The sequence below is a fragment of the Camelus ferus genome, chromosome 18 (assembly GCF_009834535.1).
Source record: "Camelus ferus isolate YT-003-E chromosome 18, BCGSAC_Cfer_1.0, whole genome shotgun sequence".
Classification (NCBI taxonomy): domain Eukaryota; kingdom Metazoa; phylum Chordata; class Mammalia; order Artiodactyla; family Camelidae; genus Camelus; species Camelus ferus.
In genome coordinates, this window is record NC_045713.1 from 7,157,426 (window position 1) to 7,177,399 (window position 19,974).

A 19,974-nucleotide genomic window follows, 5' to 3' on the forward strand; every position below is an offset into this window, starting at 1 on the left:
TGCCCGCCGGCCCTGGCCTCTGCTTTCCTGCCCCTTCGTCCCCGTGCTTCAGCCACACCTCTGTGGCTGACGGGCCCTCACGTCTGTCTCTTTCACACCCGTCACTCATTCCTACTTAAGGGCCTTGTGTCGCCTTCATCACTGTAACCCTTGTGACCAAACACGGTGCCTGACACATGGGTACCGAAATGAAATGATTTTTGAGTGAAGGAATGGTTTGCGGTGGAAGTTGGTTTTGAGTGGCTCCGTCCACACAGCCTATCTTGCCTCCTTCCGAACACTGTATTACCTACAGCACTAGGAACAACCCCAGCATTTTCTAACCTCCCCACCCCCACCCCACAACTAAACTCCCTCTACCCTCTCTAGCCATCAGTCTTTCAAGACCTAGCAAACCTAGCCCACTCTTGCCCTCTCCCCACTCCTCCACCCAAGCAGTTGTACCCACTGCCTTTACCCCGACTTGTTGCCCATACGATTTGGCTGGCTCTTTAAGTGCCTGTGTGCACCGCACCCAAAGTGTTAGTTCCCAAAGAACAGGCAGGGACCTATACTTTGATCCTGTAGAGCCTACTCTGGGCCCAGAACTAGCAGGTCCCAGGAGGTATCTTCTGGTGATAATGGTGACATGTGAATTATGCAATCTCTCCATTTAGGAGCCTGGATGAAGGGAAGTTAAAGTGCCAGCAACTCTCAAAGGAAGGGACCTAATCCTGCAGAGAGGGAGGTCTTCTGGCCAAAAGAAGTTAAGAAAGATTTTTCTCTCATTCCAATCCCCAATGAGTGAAAAACCTCCCAGTCAACTGAGAGGGTTATGAAAGAACCTCACTTAGGAGAAAAATTAGATCAGAAGTACGTATCTCTTTTAAATAACAGGCAGCTTCCAAGGAGTATAATGCTTCTCAGCTAGATTGAAGGCTAAAAGAATTATTCTGCTCCTAAAACGGATAGTTTGCTTTGCTGTTTCACTCATTAAAGAATTCCTCTGTCTTTCTGTTGTTTCAAATGCTTTTGAAACATTGTTCAGATAATTATACAACTCATGAAACAGTGGTTACTGTGAAATTTAGATGACTTTGAATCAGTTGTTTATACATGCTTTGGAAGTAAGCTCACTGAGCAGTTCCTAAAAGTGCATTGTATTTTAAAAAAAAAAAACTACAATCATAAATAAATAAATAAAGTACAAAAAACTATCATCAGATTAAAAAACAAATTTCTTCTGTATAGCACAGGGAACTATATTCAATATCTTGTAATAACCTTTAAGGAAAAAGAATATGAAAATGAATATATGTAGGTATATGCATGACTGGGACATTGTGCTGTACACCAGAAATTGACACATTGTAAGTGACTGTACTTCAATGAAAAAAAGTTTTTCTCAAAAAAAGAAAAACAGCAACCACCACCATTAAAACCTCAAGCTGAAATGGTGTTAAAGCAGCTATCCCACTGTTTTTCACCCTTCCCACAAAACTCAGCATCATGTATCATTTTGTTGTTTTGTTAACTTTTCCTTCCATAGGGTGGAGGTTACTGAGCTGGTGGGGAATAGAGCAGAGGGTCTGTTCAGAGAGTCTGCAAAGAAAAGATAGCGAGGTACAGCATGGGGGCTAGAGCTGACAATACCGTACTGCATATGTGAAAGCTAAGAGAGTACATCTTCAAACTTCTCATCACAAGAAAAAAAAGTAACTATGGATGGTGGTGGATGTAAACTAGACTTATTCTTGTGACCATTTTTGTACTATATACAAATATTGAATCATTATATTGTACAGCTGAAACTAATACAATGTTCTATATCAACTGTACCCCAATTTAAAAAGAAAAACGGAGGGGGAGGGTATAGCTGAGTGGTAGAGTACGTGTTTAGCTTGCACAAGGTCCTGGGTTCAATCCCCAGTACCTCCATTAAAATAAATAAATAATGCTAATTACCTCCCCTGCCAAAAAAAAAAAAAGAGAAAGAAAAGATACTGAAGACTGAAATGCAGGCCTTCAGGAGACCAGCCCAGGCTGCTCACCGATTGCTTTGAGTGTGTGGTGTCGCTGAGAAAGTGCCTCTCTGAGGTCAGTGGTTATCCATCCATCCATCATTCATCCCTTAGCTGGGGATGCAGCACTGAGCAAAACAAAGCTCTGACTTCATGGAACTTACACTCTACTTGTAGGAAACAGACAACAGCCTACAGTAGGATTTGAAGAGGGATTGGAGGATTGCTATTCTACATGGAAGGGAAGACCCGAAGGGAGCAAGGAAGCAAAGTGTGAGGCTACCTGGGTGGAAGGTATTCCCAACAGAGGGAACAAGTGCAGAGATCTTCAGGCAGGACACTGCTCAGTGTGTTCCAGGATTAAACAGAAACTCAAGGGCTGGAGTTGGGGGGGGGGGGGGGAGTAACAGGCTCAGACCACGTGAGGCCTTGCTGGCCATTACAAGGACCTTGGCTCTCAGTCTGGGTGAAGTCTGAGCAGAGGCATGACAGGATTTGACTTAAGTCTTGAAGGATCACCCAGGCTGATGCCTGGAGGTTAGAAGGCAGGGAGAGAAGTCAGAAGCCAGGAACACTGGAGCTGTTGTCCTAATCCAGGTGAGACATGACCAAGCCTTGGACCAGGGCAGCAGAGGCAGAGGTGGGAGGTGGCTCAGGCCCACAGCTATCCACATGCCCCCATCCACAATTAGAGACAGCCTTAGTGACTATAGTGAATAAAACTATAATGCATATTTAAAAGCGGCTAAGAGAATAAATCTTAAAAGTTCTCAAAAAGAGAAAGAAAGGAAGAAAGAAAAAAAGAAAAGGAAAGGAAATAAAAAGACATTCATTCTGGAGCTTAAGCTGGGTTTCAGTCCCCACTTGTCCCCCCCACCCCGCTGCCCTGGACAGCACACAATCAGGATATATTTTGAAAGTAGAGTGAACAGGATTTGCTGACACCAGGGCGTTTGGGCCTCAGGAGAAGCCCATGAATTTCAATCAGTCGGCCTGAGACAAGGTGGTGCAGGTCCACATGTCTGTTCACATATGGCAGGAGGGGGATGATCACGTTAAGGAGTTTCCATCACCATGGCACCCAGGGCACCAGGCACAGCAGGACAGTTGGGCACCGGCAAACCCAGCGGCGGGTCAGGCCGCCAGTCAAAACTGCTGCTTCACTTGGGCAGACCTGGAGATGATCTCGCCAGGCTGCGGTGGTGCTGGGTCCAGATGACAAAGCAGCACCCAGTGACCCTGCCCTCCCCAAGCCTCCTAGGGTCTGCGGTGTTCCCTCTCCAGCTGCCGGGCCGTTCTCCTTCCGCGGCCACAAAAATGGGTATCTCACATCTCAGCAACTACGACTTCTTTCCTCCTTATCCCCTATTTCCAGTCCTTCTGTTCAGAAGGGTCAGGGTGAGTGACAAAGCGTTTTTGACAAAATTTACAGACTTATCACATCCTCCACGTTGGTGTGTGTATTTGTTTTCCAACACAGGCTTCGTGGCTTAAAACATCACACATTTATTGGCTTCAGTTCTGGAGGTCAGAGTCTGAAATAGTTTCCACTGATCTGAAAGCAAGGTGTCTGCAGGGCCACATTCCTTCCAGGGGCGAATCCCTTTTGATGTCTTTACCAGCTTCTAGAACCGCATTCCTTGCATTCCTTGGTTCATGGCTTCTTCCTCATCTTCAAACCCAATATTTTAGCGGCGTCTTTAAATCTCTCCCTCTATTCCCATGATCACATTGCCCTCTGTGGTCAAATGGCTCTCTACCACCCTCTTGTAAGGACACTTGGGATTACATTTAGTGCCCACTGGGATAATCACCCCATCTGAAGATCCTTAATTTAATCATATCTGCAAGATCGCTTTTACCATATTCACAGGTTCTAAGGATTAGGACCCAGATATCTCGGGGGCCATTTTTATTGTCAGCTGCAGTATGCGTGGACCACTATAGGGGAGCTGGAGAGAAAAGTGTCTTCAATTAAGTGATCCAGAACCATATTATAATCCAACAAGAGAATCTTGGTGGCTGGGCCAGAGTTGAGTTGGAATTCCCTAGGCTTCTTTCTGGCTGGGCTGTACTCAGAGATGACCAGCCAGGTTGGCCTGGAATCGCCATTAGAAGTGTTGTACCAACAAATGGTCAGGGCAGAATCTTTAATTTTCAAAATAAGTCTAGAGCACTCCCCATCCCTTTCTACTGATCATTAACCGAGAAGTGGCTGACCAAGAGGACACGAACACTTTCAGGGGATGGCCACATTCAGTGATCAGGCTGCCTCACTAAGGTGTGTGGACCAGGAGGAGGCAAGGGAGGCAGAGCTGATCTGAAGGGGGCCGTTCCAGTGCTCGGCACCCAGATGCTGAGGGTGGGAATGTAGAATGTTCATCCAGCACCTTGACGACTGGTCCACTGTTGAGTGGCTTCTGTAATAAAATAAAAGGTGCACTGATGTCGGATTGCAGAGGGTCTGCAAAGCCTGAAACATGACACTGTTTACTTTCGAGGGCCAGAATGATGTGGCCTGAGTCAGCTGACTGTGCTGGAACAGTGATACTGGCACCAACAGAGCCCCTAGCGGGTGTCAGAGGTTCAGTGGAGTCAATTACCAGGAGCAGGAGGGAGCCTCCGCGCTGGCGATGCAGGCTTGATCAGCAGCTTGGAGCCTGTGAGTTTTATTAAAGACCAGTCCCCCCGTGGGCACCCACATGAATGACCCAACTGTCAGACAGAACCAAGGTGTGTTTCCATTGTTCACCACCCCAACGGCTGTGTCTTTAATCTTCCACCTTTGTCGTCTTCCAAGTGAACCAAGCAACCAGGCCATTGGCTAGCAGCCCAAGTCGGTAAAATTTAACAAAGCACATGAGGGGGAGTGCTGGTCAGACTCGTGATGAGAATGGCCTTGACTTCTGCTCACTGAGCAGGGCAGTGATGTCCACTTTCGGTTTTACATAGCTGGCCCTGAGGTTGGGCCGCGGCAGCCCCCCAGCGCGCCCATCAGGGTTCAGCTGCACTAAGCCATCAGCGAACCAAGCCCAGTCTCCACGGAGCCACAACTTTGTTCGGGGTGGTTTCTCCCAGAGCAGAAACGACTGCTTTTTCATGGAAAGCCCTTCTAGGGCCAGGCTGTGCTTTTAAACATACCATTTCCGCTTGACTAGCGAGTCTTGTAGGCTCTTCCCATCTTGTTAACTGTCAGGTTTGACTTGATTCACCCCAAAATGAGGCTATCAGGCTGGAGAGTTACCAAGCCTCCTGGGTCTCGAGCTCTTCCGCGGCAGAGGTACCCTGCAGCTGGGCCAGCAGGTGGCGCTGTTGCACCGAGCCGTGGACGGGCAGCAATGGGGTTTTTAAGTGAAGCTGTGATTTCCCTTTCTTGCTTTGCAGTCTTTAGTGTTCCTGTTGGACCCTCCTGGAGGTGAAAGGAAGGTGGATTGGGGAGTGATCTCCATGTCCCACTGTCACCCTCTACACAGAGCAGTCCCTGAATAGGAAAATCCCCTCTAACACTTAAGGGAGTGGAAAAGTGCAGGATACAAGCCATCAATTCCTGCAGCGTTATACGGGTGTAGAAGCATTTGTTGAATTCAGACACCTCTTCCCCTACAGGGACAAGGACCAAGAAATCTGATATGTTTGCCAGGGGTTACAATGACCAGCAGCAGGAGACCACGCTAATCCTCCAGCCAAGGCTGCAGGAGAGGGAAGCGAGTCTGCAGGACATGGTGAAGGCAGCAGAGGGGAACCTGAACCCTCAGTCTTCTCCTTCCTTGGCCTCTGGCTCCAGGGTCGGCACCTAAGATTCACTACTGCCCCCTGCCTCCTGCTGGCACCTCCTGGCTTCCTGTAAACACCTCAGCCCAGGGGCCCCTTTCTTTCTGCACCCATGCATGTTGCTGTATTTCACCCCGCAGTCCTTGGCACCCCGGCCACCCCTGTGCTCAGCACCCTCTCCTTACTACCAGGAACTACACACTGCAGCTGGGTTGCGAGTCCAGCCCGGTGGATATTCAGGCCACTGGCTTCTGCAGCACTGGCCAAAGGTGACTGTCCATACACGCCTGCCTTGCACTTGAATCACAAAGGATTTGCTCACCTGCTCAATATTGGCAGCAAGATTTCAAAGGCATCCTTTTGTTTGGTACCCCGGAAGTTTGGACACTCCAGGGCTGTGCACCACTCTACATTTGGGGGTGAGAAACCTGAGTATCTTCTGCCAGGTGGGGAAGGCGACCCAGAAAGAGAGTTGTCCAGCCACGGCGGTGTTTTCCAGGAGAGCAGTTTTAAAGGTGAATAAGATAGAAAATAAGGATCTGGGAATGGATCCTCACAGAACTAGCTGTCTCCACACGCTCGTTGTGAAGATCTGTGTGTTATCCATCCCCCATCCCCACCCTCCTCCCTAGGGTCCTCAAATCCTTGTCTGAAGACAGCTACAGTCTGACCCAATAGCCACAGAAGGCCACCAGTACCCTTCCGTCTACTGACTGTTGATAAGGCTTACTATTTTTTAAATGAAATTAATATTTTTACTGCTTCATCAAGGATATTCTTTTTTATTATTATTTATTTTTGGGGGGGTAATTAGGTTTACTTATTTATTTTTAGAGGAGGTACTGGGGATTGAATCCAGGACCTTGTACATGCCAAGCATGTGCTCTACCACTTGAGCTATATACCCTCCCTCCTAAGGATATTCTTTTCTAAAAAATAATTTATTTATTTTTGGTTTGGTTTTTTGTCTTGGGGTGGTAATTAGATTTATTTACTTACTTATTTATTTTAATGGAGGTACTGGGGATTGAACCCAGGACCTCCTGCATGCTAAGCAGGCATTCTACCACTGTGCTATACCCTCCCCTCATCAAGGATATTCTTATATGAAACTGGATTTTTTTAAAAAGAATGTATGACAATAAAGACTATAATAGTTCTGTCTGGTGCCACTGCCTGAATTTGTACTACAGTGTGAGCAGTTTCACCCACCATTGCTTTTGTAGCATCCCTGCAAATGTCAACACAGTGGAAAAGACAAAAAACAAAACAAAACAAAAACTATCCTGAAACATCCATAATCATACTGAGTGAAGAAAGCAAAACTCAAAAGGCTACAAACAGTAGGTATGATTCCATTTATATAACATTCTCAAAATGACAAAATAACAGAGATGGAGAACAGATTAGAGGTTGCCAGGGGTTAGGAACTGGGTGGGAGGATGTGGAGAGAGATGGGTGTGACTGTAAGAGTGTAGCAAGGGGGATGTTTGTGGTGGTGGAGGAGGTGTGTATCTTGATTATGGAGTTGATACACAAGTCTTCACTTGATAAAATTGCATAGAACTTTAGACACACACTGCACATAAAACTGGCAAAATCTGAGTAAGGTTTGTGGATTGTACCAATGTCAACTTCCTGATTTTGTTATGGTAATTAAGATGTTACCATTGGGGGAAACTGGGTGAAGAGCACACGGGGCTTCTTTGTACTTCTTTTTAAACTTACTGTGAATCTATAATTATTTCAAAATAAAACAATAATGAAAAATCTATCTTATGAAAATAGTTTTGACTGCCCAGACCACCTGGTCTCAAAGACCCACACAGGTCCACAGAATAGACTTTGAAAACTGCTCAAAATTAGATATTTCAAAGATAAGATAATCTTACAAACAATATCATTCCAGTAGAGTAGAGATTTTAGATGAAAAAGATAAATACACAGGAAAAAATTTACTTACCGAACCCGATTCAAGAAGAAGTAAAAATACGAATAGTCTTACAATCTTCAAAAATTCAATCAGGAATCAAAAAATCCTCCCAAAAAGAAATTCTAGACCTAGCTGGCTTGAAAGATGAATTCCTGTGGAATTCTGAGAAAAATAGATACAATTTTGTTCTAATCTGGTTGAAAAGTAACAGCTGCATCTTATTTTATGGCAGATTGTTTCATCACTTTTGCATCTGGGCATCTACTGTTTTTTGAAATATAGTTGATTTACAATGTTTCAGGTGTACAGCGAAGTGATTCAGTTATACACATATATATATATATTCTTTTTCAGATTATTTTCCATTATAGTTATTACAAGATATTGAATATAGTTTCCTGTGCTATACAGTAGGTGCTTGTTATCTTTTATATATAGTAGTGTATCTCTTAATCCCCAAATCCAAATTTATCCCTCCTCCCTCTCCCCTTTGGTAATCAGAAGTCTGTTTTCTATGTCTGTGAATCTGTTTCTGTTTTGCAAATAAGTTCGTTTGTATCATTTTTTTAGATTCCACATATAATTGATATCATGTGGTATTTGTCTTTCTCTTTCTGACTTACTTTATTTAGTATGAGAATCTCTCGGTCCATCCATGTTGATGCAAATGACTTTAATTCATTATTTTTCATGGCTGAGTTTTTATTTATTTATTTATTTAGTTATTTATTTAGTTATTTATTTATAAAAGCTATATGGAAGTTTAAATGTTTTATTCCTCGCCTTGGTAGACTGCCTTGGGCATCTTCTGCATGACTCATGGAACTTCAGAGACCACAGACCCAAGAATAATCATTAATAGCAAGGCTTTTGAGAACTTGTTGGGAATTAACTAGACAGCTGGGTTCTGGGGCAAATACAAATGGCAAGCTGCAAATTGACCTCTAGGCCCCAGAGTAACAGAGTTGATTGTATTGAGGATGCTGGGCACCTGAGAGCTGTTTCCTGAGGGCTGCCATTAGGTGAATTTCTAGGAAACACACAACCCCACTTCCAGGAGGTTCACTCTGCTTCTATCCTTCCCTCCTCTCCTTGCCACTGCCTTCTTCTTCATCTTGTTCTTGTCTTGGAGGAGGAGTGGAAGAATAAGGAAGTGAAAAGAGAGAAAGAAAAAAAATGCCCATTTTTCTTTGGGGGTTGGGGGTTGGAATTTTTATTTAGTGGCTTGGCTATTCCAGCTATTTGCTCAAATTCTCACTGGGTCTAGAAAGACTGGTGTTGGTCACACACTCACACCTCTCAGGCTACCCTCAAGTTTTGTTACCTGGAAATTGTTCTTTCATGCCTCAGGCCTTTTGCACTGGCTGCTGCCACTGGGGAGAGCTCTCCTTCTTCCCTTCAACAGCCTGAATCACTTCTGGAAAGTCTTCTCACCGCCCTACAGGCCCCGCTCTTTGTCACTTTTCTGAGCGCATACCATATTTTACTGACATTGGTTAAATTACTGTCCTTAGACTGAAGTCACCGGAGAGTTAGGTTTGTTGCATCTGCAGACCTGAGTGGCTGTGCTATTAAGTATTGGACGCCATAAAAATCGGGATCAAATTGGAGGCATGGCCATAAGGTGCCATCAGGAGATCACAAGATTTCGTTTTGTGTATATTATCTGCGGGATTTGATCCCGAAACTTTCAGGATTCCTCCTGTGAGGACATAAAAGTGAGTAAATGTGAGTAAACCACGAAAACCTGGACCCTCATTCCCTCAGGCATCTCAAACATCAAAGGGCTTCGCCTGTTTTCTTCAGATCTGGATCTGTAACTTTCCCAAATCTCTTCTGCTTTCATCACTTGTACAGGTTTTGTCCTCACGTGAACTCTCTGATAGGCTAGAATGTTTTCTTCAGATTTTAGTAATTTAAAGGGGGCTTTTTTTTTTTTTTTTTTTTTTTTTTACATGAGACAAACACAAAACTTTGCTTGGAAGCATAACCTTCGTCTGTTTGGAAACTTCAAATATGGGTGAATTTTTTATATCGAATCCTTCAAGCGTCCTCCTGTTTGCTGCGGGTCAACTTGGGACTCCGGTAGCTCAGACACTGTATGCCCTGCTGGGCCCGCGGCTGCCCCGCGGAGGACCACGTGGGAGCGCATCCCGGACCACCCCCGCCACCTGCGCCAGGACGCCCCCTCCCCGGCCGCCGGCTCCCGAGCATGCGCCCTGAGGACCAGGTGCGCAGCGCCCCACCAGGCCCCGCCAGCAGGGGGCGCGGCGGGCGGGGGCGACAGGCCTAGAGTGTTGCGTCAGCGCTGGGGCCCTGCGCCCAGTCAGCAAACCACCGAGAGGCGAAGACTTCCCATTTTCCTAGAGAGAACAAGTGGACGTGGGGGACTCGGGGGTGCGGTGAGTAGTGAAAAGAACCGACCCGGAAGCGAAACGGAGGGAACTTCCGTTCTTTGTTCTGTCCACCGTGTGTGGGTCTGTGACAGGGACCAACGGGGCCTGGTCGGTGTCTGGCCCCCCAAATCTCCCGTCCCTGCCCCCAGGGTGAGTCCGGCCGCCCCCAGGGCTCGCGGTGGGGCAGGGACAGTGGTCGCCAGGGAAGTGGGGGGGTGTCCGTGCTGCTGCGGCCCGCGGGGTCCCCAGGCCCTCCGGGAGCAGGCTCCCGGGAGGCGCGAGTCCCGACTCCGCTTCCCCAGGGACCCCGCCCCCTGCAGGCCCCCCGTGCGAGGAGGAAGGAGGGGCTGCGGTTCTGATTCTGTGACTTCCACAGCGCCCAGCTCGAGCACTTCAAAGTTCCAGTCTGGCTGGAGAGGTGCCCCTCTTTTTACAACAGCTGATGACAGCGACCCTAACTTGGTCGTCATTCGGCAGGAGGGAGGGTCTGTTTTTACTTAGCTGGGTCCGAGGATCAGAGAATGAGGAGTGCTACAAAGCGTGCGCAGTTAAAACTATTCACACATAACGGAATCATCCCCCTGGCGCCCAGTAAATCGAGTCTTTTTCGGGGAGTGGTACAACTGTGTCCCATTTCCAGACGTATTAAATCCCTAATTTGACCCCCTTTTGAAGTGGGATTGAACACAAGCCGGTGTTTCCGTTCTGAAGGGCGTATGTGAACTCCAGGAGAGGATAAGCAGGCTGATGAGCCTGAAATCTGTGCGATATTTAGAGGAACTAAAGGTATTCATCCCCACGAAGAGAAGCTTGTGGAGAGTGGACATCATTGGGTTTCAGGTGTTTGGTGGAGAGTTGCCTGGAAACAGAAAATTGTATCATAGAAACTCCGTAGGTCACTAGGCCTCTGAGAGGTGAAGGTCGGAGGGAGAAGATTCTCAGCGTAACTCCCAAGACCTCTCTAATGGCTAAGCTGTGCTGCAGTGGAACAGACTCCCTGCTGAAGTAAGAGTATCTAGCAAGTTAGTGGACAGACCGTTAGGAACTTGAGGTATTTCTTGCACTGGGTGGGAGGTTGACCTGGAGAACCTTGATTTCCATTTCAGCTCTCGGAGGGCGCAGCACAGATACCAGTTATGGTCTTAATCAGTATTTATCAGCATATGTCCTCTCTTCCTGTTTTCCCCCCCTTATCACTAAGTATCTAGATTCCAAGTGAAGTTTACATGAACCTTTTAAATTCCTTTTTCTTTGTTTTTCTTTAGTCATACAGCATTGGCATCAACTCAAGTCAGAACTCCCAGGAACTTGAACAGACGCTGCCAAATTCCCAGTAATTGCTACTCTGGCCTTTTCGAGACTAACTACAAAGAAGGAAGGAAAGAATCCGGCGGGTAAAGCTTTCCTTGACTTGTTCTCTCTGCCAGGTCATCTTTCTCAGTCCCCAAGAGCACTGCAGGGAGTGGGGTTGGCAGTGGAGCAGGGGAAGGGCCCTGCCTGGACCTGAAGCAGTGGGGGCACAATGGAGGTTTTTCTTTCCATGAGAAACATTGTTTCCTGATCTAGACACTGGGGACTTGTTCTCAACAATATGCCTTTGAGTTCCAGCTTTGCTTAACCCAGTTGTGAGGAGGGAGCGTTGCTTTTTTCTCTGGAATCAGCGCCTCTGACTCTCCTTTCTAAGGAGAGTTTGGACTGAGAGCTGATTTGGTGGGGGTGTCTGCTCGTAACCAGCCCTGGAGATTGCAAAGGTGGTTAATAGGAAGAAGAGGATGGCTGGCTCTGAGAAAGAGTCGAAGGGCCCCAACCAGGAGAGGGTTGTGCAAGAGGGTGTGTCTCCTGGATCGTTAGTGGGCCTGGCTCATACCTGATTCATTGCTTTTCACTGTGTAATGGTCCTGGTGTGGTGATGGGCAGTCTACATGCCCCTGCTGCCCAAAGACTGGCACTGTCTGAACTCTGAGTGACCCTCAGGGCCCCTCCCCATTTTATGCCTTATGTGATTGCAACAGTCTGTAATGATGAAGCAAATGCCTTTTGCATTCTGGATTTTTTTCACTCCTTTCATTAGTGCCTTGCAATGTAACTGGCATGTAACAAATGTTTGTTCTATGAGCAAATGAATAAAGAGAGGGGAGGTGGCCAAAATCCAGGGGTTTCCCCTCTGTTCCTGCCTAAGCGTAAGGAGGCTCTGGCAGCTGCCTCACCTGTACTTCATCTGTGGATCCTCGCCACAACGTTCAGTTGTGGAGTAGAAACTTCTGAGATCCAAACCTTAGTCTGGGTGCTAATGTTACATCTTATTCACTGGCGCCACAGAGAACAGACCTCTTTTGATTGTTGTAGCCACTGGGGAGTGGGGACCTTAGCAAGAATAAAAATGTAGTAAATAATTTTATATTTGTTTAAAAAGTATTAGTTCTTGCTTTAAGGACTTACATCCAAGGAAATCTATTATGAGAGACGGGAGAGAAAATCTTTTATGAGAGAAGCCTCGCTGCTGCCTTCTCAGGGAGAGGACACACCGCAGCTGGGACCAGGGTCTCAGAGCCTGGTGAATACACACACCCACACTCTGTAACGAGACCGCACGAGGACCGCACAGGGCGCAGATTCCTCAGTAATAGCCCGCTTTTGACTGAGGCTGGAAGCAGAAGCTGTCTTAGAAAGAAAGGGGAGGAAGAATTTATCTCAGTCTAGCAGATCTGAGCTGTTTGCCCTAGTTCTGTGAGACAGGTATTGTTTCCCCCAGGTTTTTAAAATGAGACAAAGAACTCAGGGAAACTTTCTCTGATCTCTGTTATTTGGGTGCTACTTCACGGCCCCTCTTCCTCTGAGGGTAGCGCCTACAGGTACTGCAACAGCTAGAAACCGACCAAAGTAAGTTGGGTTTTTTTCCCCTCGTACTAATTCTAACATTTCTGAAGGTCTTTTCTTGATCTGTATACATTAGCTTTATCTATTATTCCCAGGGTTCCTAAAAATTAACATGATACTTAAACATTTTGCAGTCTATGTGTAATACTCTTTTTTCGCTTTACTCTGGTATTTCTCATTTCAGTAGTCACTTAGTATTTCATTCTGTTAATGGCATCGTTTGGCACCCATGTTCTCCATTTTTTGTTGTTAGAAATAGTGCTCGGTGTGGGGAGGGCGCCTAAGGTGGGATGTTGTCCAGGAACTTGGGCCCTTTTTTGTGATCCTCGTGTGGTCTCATCACAGGGACCGGGTGCATTTATTCACCAGGATCTAAAAGACCGATCACTGTTGCTGCATTTCCTCTTGCTATTCTGGTAGTAACTGAAATGCTAGTTCCCCTCTTTCTGTATTCAGGAGAGTTTTTTAAAATTGTCTTTGCACCCTGACCTTTTGCTTCTGCAGTGCTTCCTCATTGTCACTCAAACCCTGCTTCCTGCTGACTTTGCAAACAGGAGACCAGAGATACGAGCTTCTAGCCCTACCCATGGAAACGCAGGCTGACCATGCATCTCAGGAACCTCAGGCACTGCTTGAGAGTGGTAAGGGATAGGGGTCACGCATCCTCTCATTCAGTCATTCAGCAACCAGCTGTTGAAATCCCTTGCTTACCAGGTACTAGGCTAACTGCTGGAGGCCAGTTAGGACGTAGTCCCTGTCCTTCAGTTGCTCCCAGCCTCGTGGGGAGCGCTGGCTGAAGCCATTACTTAAATACAGCCTGATAGGCTTTACGGCTGGGGCATTTGTAAGGGCTGTGGGCTCCTCGTGCAGGATTAAGGAAACAGTGACGATCACCACGTTCCACTTCCCAGGTACTTTGTCGCAGCGGCGTCGTTGCCCTGGTTTGTGCTCTTGGGGAGCACGTGCTTTAGGGGAGCCCTCAGGAATTGTTCTGTAGGTCACAGGCGAAAGGACAGGAGGGCTGGGAAGCCATAAAAAGCACTTGCGTTTTGCTTTCGGAGGCTGTGCCCCTGATTTTGAGCCGGTTTTGGTCCTAAGGATTGTTACTCCCATACTTCTCAGGAAAAAGCATTTAATGACATTTTTGTCCATGTGATTGTACAGAATCTAGTTTCTCTAGGGGTTTAGAGTCTCTAAGGGACAAAGAGGGTAACTTAAGAATTACAGGAAAGGACATATGATCCAGCACAGACACAGGACGTTTGTAGTGTGGAGGTTTGATCTAGGGGTAGAGAGAAAGGAGAGGTGTGGACACAATGCCTTCAGTCACGGTCAGGGTGAAGCTCCTGGTTTTCCTCTGGTCTAGAAGTTTGTGCAAGAGTTTGAGTTGAGATTGGAGAGTGACGGAAGCAACATGGACAGGAGAGCCCATGTTTCTGGCCAGGCCCAGGAGAATGGACAAGACTATACCAGTCACTGACAGTCGTTCTGGGCAAATGTCATTGAGAGGAGAGTGACTGGAGAGCCTGGATGAACGGGGCTTGGACATCTCTCCCTAGCAGGAAGGCCCACCCTGAAGGTCCCTGCTGGAAGCACCTTCTTAGCATCAGAGAGTGCGGACTTAGACAGTCAGAGGGAGGGGTCCTGGGTTGTTCCGGTACCCCAGGAGCCCTCTGTGGGTCACGGGGCCAGAGTGCATATTGACTTACAGACCCTTTCATCGTCCTCAGCTCTTCCTTCCTCCAAAGTTCCTGCATTTTCCGACAAGGACAGTCTGGGGGATGAGATGTTGGCAGCTGCACTGCTGAAGGCCAAGGCCCAGGTGAGCTGTACTTTTCTTTATCCTTCTCTCCTGCCCGTCCTGTGGAAAGTTTTGTGTAGCAGCATCCCATCCAGTGCCCTAAACCGTCCGTCAGGGCTGTGGTCCTTTCCTGTTGAATAATGAACCTTTCTGTCTCAGTCTCTCTTCACTCTTCCTCCACCGTAACCTCCTTTCCCCACTTCCCAAATATGCAGTATTCAGCTCCATCCCGAATCAGGTTTTGGCTCTGCCAGTCCCATCACACACCGTGGAATTGCATGCGAGAACGTGTCATTTCAGGAGTTGGTGACCTTTGAGGACGTGGCTGTGTACTTCATTCGGAAGGAGTGGAAGCGTCTGGAGCCTGCTCAGAGGGACCTCTACAGGGATGTGATGCTGGAGAACTACGGGAACGTGTTCTCACTGGGTAAGGAGGGGTGCTGTCTCAGTACAGCTCCCTGGGCGTTTCTGTGCTTCCTTGCTTGCTAGGAACAGTTGAGTCACTGAAAATCATTAGCTAAGGATTGACTTAATCTCAGACAGTGATAGTAACTCTCATTTGAACAGTAATTTGCAGTTCATAACTAGCGTTCATAGATCTGCTCTCACTTAACCCTCGCAGTAACGCAGCAGTTGAGGTGGCTGGAAGTACCCTCATTTTACAGGTGATGAAAGAGAGGTCAGGCGTCTTCAGTGCTTCGCCGAGTGTCACGTTGCTAGTGACTGGCAGAACTCGAGCCCTGGTCTTTTAACTAAATCTGGTACTTTCTCCCATGTGATTCTTAGGACTTAACATTAACATATAATCCAGAGACTTTTCCAGAAGATTAGCATATGGGACTCCCTAAACGTGAGGTACTGCTCTGTGCCCAGGTGAACATTCTGGAAGTCCGTCTCCTCCTCTGTTGCACTACCTCTAGGGACCTGTTGCTCTGTGGATGGACCTGGCGTAACTGCTCCTCTTGTAGAAATTTCAGCTTGTTTAGAGAGCAGTTAGTTGCTTAACCTTTAGTGTGTGGACTGTTAATTCCTCATCTTTCACCCACTCTCGGCGAGAACACTTCCCGAGCAACGCCGGGGGTCTCCCTGAATCCCGTCTGAGACCTCCCTGTACATTTCCTCTCCGTCGCCTGCAGATCCTGGGTCTCGGATTGAGCCGTGGGCCCATTTGGTATGAAGGATGAACCTTTTCCCGAGTCTTTCCCCACGAGCAGGATTCCCCTTTCTGAATTTTGACATGATCTCTGGGCTGGAGTGAGAGGAAGAGCCGAGGGTCCTGGGTCTGAAGGGGACTGAGAACAGAGATGTCCTGAGAGGTACCTGTTCAGGTGAGGGAGAAACAGCTCTTTCTGTCCCTAACACTCATTGCCCTGTCTTTACTTTTTAAACTATTGACAAACTAAAAATGCTAACACCCAGATCTCTGTACTGGTTCTCTCTGCCTGAAGCTCCCTTTAGAAACCCCAGCGCAGTGAAGATAGCGAAGTTGAACATGGAAGTTGTCGGTGTGTCCTCGCATCTTAGCGTAGCCTCCCCGGCCTGGGGCCCTGGCGTGCACTGGCCTCTGTCTCTTGCCTGTTTCCGGGGATTTGGCGTATGTGTTGCGGCTGCAGACATGGTTGTTCTTTTCACCTGGGGCTGTAGGGCTTCATCCTTCCTGCCCTGCTGCCCACCCCCTTCCCACTTTTCTCAGCCCCCGGCTACATTTCGCTTCTTGTACTTGCATCTTTCTCTGACTGTTCAGTAGTCACCGTCTCTGACCTCCGAGGACTGCGTCACTCCATTACACAGCATGTCCTGCCTCTTCTGTTTTTGATTCCCTGCCTCTGCCTGATCTGTCCTTCTCTCCTTACAAATCCAGTTTTCTCTGCACTTCCAGCTCTTTTCTCAATTTTTCCTTCCCACCTTTCACCTTCCCTGTTTCCTTGGCCAGGTTCTTACTCTGCGTAGCTGCGTGCAGCCTGGACAGGCCTCTTTGCACGCAGATGAGAGGCGTGTGCTTTTAGCCTGTAAACATTATGTGGTTATACTGTGTCTGGTTTTGATTCTGTCTTCCACAGGGAACAAGTGACGTTTGTGTTTTGTATTGTGCCAGATGGTGAGACCAGAACTGAGCGTGATCGACACATTTCTGAAGATACAGGATCACACGGGGTGCTATTGGGAAGATTCCAAAAGGATATTTCTCAGGGTCTTAAGTTTGAAGAAGCCTATGAACAAGAAGTCAGTCTGAAGAGGCAGCTGGGGAACTCCTCTGGAGAGAGACTGAAGAGGAAGATACAGGATTTGGGTCAAGTGACAGCTGAGGAAAAACGAACCCCCATGGGAGAGAGAAGTGAGAAATACCGTGACCTGGGGAACAGCTTCGCTGTGAGTCCCAGCCTTCTGTCCCATCAGAGACTTCCTGTGGGTGACAGACCCCATAAGTGTGATGAATGTAGCAAGAGCTTTAATCGAACTTCAGACCTTATTCAGCATCAGAGGATCCACACCGGGGAGAAGCCCTATGAATGTAGTGAGTGCGGGAAGGCCTTCAGCCAGAGCTCACATCTTATCCAGCATCAGAGGATCCACACGGGGGAGAAGCCCTACGAATGCAGTGACTGTGGGAAGACCTTCAGCTGCAGCTCTGCTCTCATTCTCCATCGGCGGATCCACACCGGGGAGAAGCCCTATGAATGTAACGAGTGTGGGAAAACCTTCAGCTGGAGCTCCACCCTTACTCATCACCAGAGAATCCACACTGGAGAGAAGCCGTACGCCTGTAATGAATGCGGCAAGGCCTTCAGCAGGAGCTCCACCCTTATTCATCACCAGAGAATCCACACTGGAGAGAAGCCCTATGAATGTAACGAGTGTGGGAAGGCCTTCAGCCAGAGCTCACACCTCTATCAGCACCAGAGGATCCACACTGGAGAGAAGCCCTATGAATGTATGGAATGTGGAGGGAAGTTTACTTACAGCTCAGGCCTTATTCAGCATCAAAGAATCCACACAGGGGAGAACCCCTATGAATGTAGTGAGTGTGGGAAAGCCTTTAGGTACAGCTCAGCTCTTGTTCGCCATCAGAGAATTCACACTGGGGAGAAGCCTTTGAATGTAATGGGAGTGAGCAAAAGTTCTCTCCGGGTCACTGCTGCGTTAAATATCAGGGAGTCGACGTGAAAGAGAGCCGCTCACCTGGCCTCCTCGCTTCCTCTGAGTCTCAAGAGCGCCTGCCTTGCTCTACAAGTACGAACAGCTTGGGACGCGTCCCTTCTGACTCGCCTTTCACCTTAGAGAATGGGGCAGACTGGGCAGGCCATCCTGGCACGGTGGTTAACAACCAAGTCAGTGTCCCCAGGAATGACCCCAGCCCTGAAAGATTGGGCCACTAGTAGAGGGAAGCTCTGGGACCAGTCTTCTTCCGTTTTGGAAGGCAGTTTGCACTAGACCATGTTTCTCACACCAGAGGAGCCTTTCTTTCCAAGGTGGGGTTGGAAGCACGTAGGAATAAAATTCCAAGGAGTCCTCTAGTTGGGAGTCAGTATAGTCAGCAGAGAAGAACGTGGAAAGAATGTTCTGGGTCGTGTTACTGGCTAGCAGGGGAGATGGAGGCTGTATTTCAAAGCCACTGCTTCTAATCCAGCTTTCAGGTCTGATGAAGAATGTGCTGTTTTGTTCTATGACTTCGTTTATTAGGGAAACTGGGTGCTGAGGGATGTTATTTTGTCGGGCGGGGGAAGGACCCTAAGGTTTTCTGCAGTGACTGTATCCTTTAGGGCTCCTGGAGCAGCATAAGCCAGTTTCCAGGAGCAGCCTGGCAGTTTTGTGGGAGAACTCGCTCTTCCCTGCTGTGATAGGACTAACTGGGAATCCAGCTAATCAGTGGGTCTAACATGAGGGAAAGGAGCAAAAGCTTTTAGCATCGACCTGTTCCTTTCCTCCTCTCTCCTGCCACTTCTGTGACAGAAAGTGATTTAATCTAAACCCCTAGTTACTAAGGATGTTTTTAAGGAGCTCGCTTAGCCAGCTTCCTGTGCCCTCTGTCACCTATAACCTGTGACCTCTGGCCCTGGCAGCTGGACCCCTCCTGATGCCACCTCTGACTTCGGCAGCCAAGAATGAATGCAAAGCACAGAGACCAGAGGAGGACAACTAGGCCGGAGCCTGGCCGCGGGGCCCCTCGCTGGGTTAGAGGAGCTCCCGGGGCTTCCCAACTGAAGGGATGACCTGTGGTTACACTTGCCCATCGTGCTCCTCCTGTAGCATACATGAAGTGCACTATTAAACAATAGTTTTCAGAAGGACAGACTGAGTGTGTTTTTGGGCAGGGGCCAAATTTATTTCAGTTTAAACAAGAAACATTAGTGACTGTAAATGGAATCTTTAAAAAATTAAAACTTTGTACAGACAACCATTTCCCCTTTAGGCTCAAACATGTGACCTCACTCTCTCAAGACTCACTCCCTCAAGACTCCATCATTTCCTCTGCGTTGCCTCTGACTCTCAGGCATTTCCAGTCGCTCCCCCGTCCATTAGGATTTTATTGATGCGTATTGTTTTGTGTGATACGATACTTAACACCAGCTGCCAAAACTAGGAAGGTGTTGCTAAGTATGGGGTCCTTGATAAGAGTGTACTTGGGTGTCAGGTACCGATGGGCCTGTTGAGATGTCTTGGTTTGGCTGTGGGGAGGTTACGGTCATGGAGAAGGCGGAGATGAAAGAGAAGATGAGGACGTGTCTGGAACTCTGGCCTCTGAAAAATTTTGGATCGTGTATTTTGACCACGTAAAGTTTTTAATTTCATAAAACTAATGAATCTCATCCATCTGGCTCTTCTTTGACACCCACCGCAGACTTACAGATCGACACTCTGCAAGTGTAGACCAAGAGCTGTCACCCATGGTAGGGTCTTGTTGTTAGTGCGGGTGTCTGCCCCAGATCAGACCTATAAAGTGATTTCTGAGAGTAGAGCCTAAATGTTCGTATTGAGAAGGAAGAAACAGTAATGAAATAGAGAACATTTCTAGGAGGGGATAAACAAGCTAGGTCTCACAAGACAGATTCCGTGTGGTAACAGAGAGGAGGTTCCAGGCAGAGAGTTTGGGGTGGGCCGGAGCATGGCTACTCATGTGGAGGTTCCATCATGAAGCTCTGGGGAAGACCCCTGAACAGGCAGACTGCCAGCAATGGGCTGTCAGTGCGCATGAAG

The 19,974-nt window shown here is 47.7% G+C and overlaps 1 protein-coding gene across 6 annotated transcripts; it reads left to right on the top strand.

Annotated features, from left to right (window-relative positions):
• The first annotated feature begins 9,983 nt into the window (after positions 1-9,983).
• ZNF3 (zinc finger protein 3) lies at positions 9,984-19,067 on the top strand. 6 transcript variants are annotated; one of them, XR_004312575.1, is made up of 7 exons: positions 10,131-10,250; positions 11,366-11,494; positions 13,482-13,618; positions 14,708-14,799; positions 15,079-15,205; positions 16,874-18,009; positions 18,840-19,067. XR_004312575.1 is itself a non-coding variant. In XM_014556347.2 (6 exons), exons 3-6 carry the CDS (start codon positions 13,564-13,566, stop codon positions 17,941-17,943), a joined length of 1,344 nt encoding a protein of 447 aa, XP_014411833.2. In that variant the 5' UTR covers positions 9,984-10,106; positions 11,366-11,494; positions 13,482-13,563; the 3' UTR covers positions 17,944-19,067. The 6 variants fall into 6 exon arrangements, 5 of the variants coding, with proteins under 5 accessions (XP_014411833.2, XP_006181316.2, XP_032315641.1 ...); XM_014556347.2 differs by lacking the exon at positions 10,131-10,250 and adding an exon at positions 9,984-10,106 and having other exon boundaries at positions 16,874-19,067; XM_006181254.3 differs by having other exon boundaries at positions 10,125-10,250; positions 13,532-13,618; positions 16,874-19,067.
• Positions 19,068-19,974: the final 907 nt, after the last annotated feature.